Source organism: Bison bison, unplaced genomic scaffold (genome assembly GCF_000754665.1).
Source record: "Bison bison bison isolate TAMUID 2011002044 unplaced genomic scaffold, Bison_UMD1.0 scf7180017864468, whole genome shotgun sequence".
Lineage (NCBI taxonomy): Eukaryota > Metazoa > Chordata > Mammalia > Artiodactyla > Bovidae > Bison > Bison bison.
The window spans coordinates 207,517-211,092 of record NW_011495029.1 but is presented as its reverse complement, the minus strand read 5'-3'; the positions used below and the strand labels follow the sequence as shown (position 1 = coordinate 211,092).

The following is a 3,576-nucleotide window of genomic DNA, read 5'->3' as shown; positions in this document are numbered from 1 at the left end:
AAGAGTTAGGGCCTCCCAGACACTGGGGCCGGGGACCTGGGGGCCCTGGCTCCCCTCGGGGCCTAGCACCCTTCTGGTCCTTACCGGAACCCCTGGTGACAGGTCCATGAGCTGGAGAAGTCCAAGCGGGCCCTGGAGCAGCAGGTGGAGGAGATGAAGACGCAGCTGGAGGAGCTGGAGGACGAGCTGCAGGCCACTGAGGACGCCAAGCTGCGGCTGGAGGTCAACCTGCAGGCCATGAAGGCCCAGTTCGAGAGGGACCTGCAGGGCCGTGACGAGCAGAGTGAGGAGAAGAAAAAGCAGCTGGTCAAACAGGTGCGGAGGGCCTGCCCGCTCCCTGGGCAGAGGCGCGCAGGGGTGCCCGAGTTTGGGTGCTCCTCTCTCCTTCCACTGGTCTGTGGGAGTGTCCTCCACATCCTTGCATCCTAGTTCTCTGCCCGGGGGTCAGTGACCCCCTCTACTAGGGTTTTATGGTCAGTAATCCTCACTGTGCCCTGGAGGCCCTGTGGACTCCCTGGGACTGGATCAAGCCCACCTGGGCCCTGAGCTGAGGCAGTATCTTTGGGTCCGTCCGGCCCCCTGAGCTGTCAGCACCTCCCCAGGTGCGGGAGATGGAGGCCGAGCTGGAGGATGAGAGGAAGCAGCGCTCGATAGCTGTGGCCGCTCGGAAGAAGCTGGAGATGGACTTGAAGGACCTGGAGGCCCACATCGACTCAGCCAACAAGAACCGGGACGAAGCCATCAAGCAGCTGCGGAAGGTGCAGGTGAGCGCAGGCTGGTCTGATCCAGCTGCACACGGCAGCATTGGGCCCAGCACGGGACTGGACACTGCTGGGCTGGCCTGTGAGTGCTACCCTGAAGGTCTTGGGTGTGGCGCAGTGGTAAAGAATCTGCCTGCAAGGTGGGAGTGGAGAAGGCAATGGCACCCCACTCCAGTACTCTTGCCTGGAGAATCCCATGGATGGGGGAGCCTGGTGGGCTTCCGTCTATGGGGTCGCACAGAGTTGGACACGACTGAAGCGACTTAGCAGCAGCAGCAGCAGCAAGGTGGGAGACCTGTGTTTGATCCCTGGGTAGGAAAGATCCCCTGGAGAAGGGAATGGCTACCCACTCCAGTATTCTTGCCTGGAGAATTCCATGGGCAGAGGAGCCTGGCGGGCTATAGTCCATGGGGTCCCAGAGTCGGACATGACTTAGAGACTTAGAGACTAATACTACTGCTGCTACACAGATGCAGACCCAGAGGCCGAGTGGAGACAAAATATTATAGTCAGAAGCAAACTTGCAGTAGTCAAAAATTGTTGACTTCACATCAAACAAAGAAACAAGTGCAAAGCTAAAAGTGCAATGGCGTTATAGTTACTTAGTCACTTGGTGGCAGTTTTCTAGAATAAGCCAGACATGACTCAATCCAGCCTTAATGGACAGTGACAGAAGGTTCCAAGCTGATGAATCAGTGCAGCAGTCCAGAAACAGAACACATGCTTGGCCTTGTCAATAATTAAAAATAACAAGTTAAAAAAAACACAAAACCCAGCTCTGAGATGCCTCATTATACCCCGCAAACCAGCAACGATAACACGTGTCAGCATCTGGTGCTGGCAGGGTCGTGCGCCGTAGATGCATTGATGGCGGTAGTTTAGTTGGTACCACCTGGCCACACACAACGAGACTTGTACCCTTGGGCCTGGGGAATCCCAGTTTGGGATTTACCTACAAAAGAAAAGGAGGGGGAAAAAGTATTTCCCAAGATCTTTAGAGTTAGAATGAATCACAGGAGAACAAAGGACATAGGCTTATAAGTCTTGTGGCTGGAGCTAACCTGGCAGGTGGCCCTTGACCTGGAGCGTGGGATCCAAGTCAACCAGAAGTGGTAGAAAGTAAACAGAAATGCAGCTGGACTAACACACACCCAGGGCCTAACAGGTGTCCTTTGTAAACCCTAACGGTCAGAAGACTGTCAGTGGTGTAGAACAGAGACGCTTTGTCTTCCCTCCTGCCCTTTGATAACTGAGCTGAACGTGGGTGCAGGCTGAGAACCAGCCACCGGTCCCTGTTGGTGAGGTGTCTTCTCGGGCTGGGGTGGGGTTGGTGGGATGTCTTCTGGTGGGTGGTGCACGGGAATGGCTGGGGTGGTGGTGCCAAGCCTCTCCTCCCCACCCCCAGGCCCAGATGAAGGACTACATGCGAGAGCTGGACGACACGCGCGCCTCCCGCGAGGAGATCCTGGCGCAGGCCAAGGAGAACGAGAAGAAGCTGAAGAGCATGGAGGCCGAGATGATTCAGCTGCAGGAGGTGGGCCGGGTGCAGTGCACCCTCTGACCAGCAGGTGGCAGCCCAGAGCCTCCACTCACCAGCTTGGGTCACCAGGGAAAGCCTTGAAAAATGGGCCAAGCTCCAGGCGTGGGCAGGGCTGGTTCTTGTTTTCTGAAAGGTTGCCGTGCAAGGTTTCATTAAGTTGGAAGGCTCCCTGGTGTGATTAAATTGTGTGTGAATTAAATTGTCACCATTTGGGGCCGACTCTGTTGCACAAGACGGGGCTCTGTGGTAACCACCGCTGCCCACTGTGACTTGCCGCCTGGCGAGTAGGGGGCCCTCCCAGAGGCTTCCTGCACTGAATGTCCCCTGGCGGCCTCTTGCCTCATGCAAGGCTGGTTGTGAAAGCATTCCCCAGGCTCTAGGCCATTTTCTGCAGAGAGGATGCTGGCAACCGAGTTCTGCTCCTGACTGGGCCAGGTAGCCAGGTTTCCTGTCAAGACTGGCTGTGCCCTCTTGCGCTTGTGGGTTTCTGGTGAGGCCACCTCAGCCTCAGGTGCAGAGGCCACCTCTGCCCTTCTGGCTTTCAGAGCCCCGGCACCCTGGCCTTAACTCATATCTCTATCCTGTCGCCCCTGCTTCCTGTCTTGTTGGAAAGCAGAGGGACCAGCATTCCATCAGGCCAGGGTGATTTCTTATTTATTACAACACCCCTGACTTAGTTTTTAGCACTTAGGTGTGGGGGCTATGTAAACATATGGTGCCTAAGCTGTGACCTCAGAGGGGCTCATGAGAATGGGCTTCATGGAGGAAGCAGGCCTGGGAAAGGGGTTTCAGAAGAGGCCAGGGGCTCAGAGTACTGGGAATGGAGAGTGGAGGCTGTCGGCTATGGGGACCCCCATGAGTCACGTTCTGGGTTCCCGTGGCAGGAGCTGGCAGCCGCCGAGCGTGCCAAGCGCCAGGCCCAGCAGGAACGGGACGAGCTGGCCGACGAGATAGCCAACAGCAGCGGCAAGGGGTGAGCTGGGGCAAGTGTGGCGTGTCCACTGGAGGAGGTGGTGGGTGTGGGGGCTCCCAGCTCCAGCTTAGCCACTCTTACCTTTCTCCACCCTCTCCAGTGCCCTGGCGTTGGAGGAGAAGCGGCGGCTGGAGGCCCGCATTGCACAGCTGGAGGAGGAGCTGGAAGAGGAGCAGGGCAACACGGAGCTGGTGAACGACAGGCTGAAGAAGGCGAACCTGCAGGTGGGCAGTCGGGCCTCCCTCCCACCGGGCCCCCCAGCAGAAGCCATCCATCCGATGCTTAGAGGAGGACATCCTGGT

The 3,576-nt window shown here is 57.4% G+C and overlaps 1 protein-coding gene across 1 annotated transcript in view; it reads left to right on the top strand.

The window, feature by feature from the left end:
- MYH9 (myosin, heavy chain 9, non-muscle) overlaps positions 1 to 3,576 on the top strand; it is an 83,922-nt gene that overhangs the window by 78,978 nt on the left and 1,368 nt on the right. The window contains exons 33-37 of the mRNA XM_010860619.1: positions 100 to 315; positions 603 to 764; positions 2,167 to 2,295; positions 3,186 to 3,274; positions 3,375 to 3,498. Coding sequence (XP_010858921.1) covers positions 100 to 315; positions 603 to 764; positions 2,167 to 2,295; positions 3,186 to 3,274; positions 3,375 to 3,498 — 720 coding nt within the window. The remainder of the gene's footprint in view (positions 1 to 99; positions 316 to 602; positions 765 to 2,166; positions 2,296 to 3,185; positions 3,275 to 3,374; positions 3,499 to 3,576) is intronic.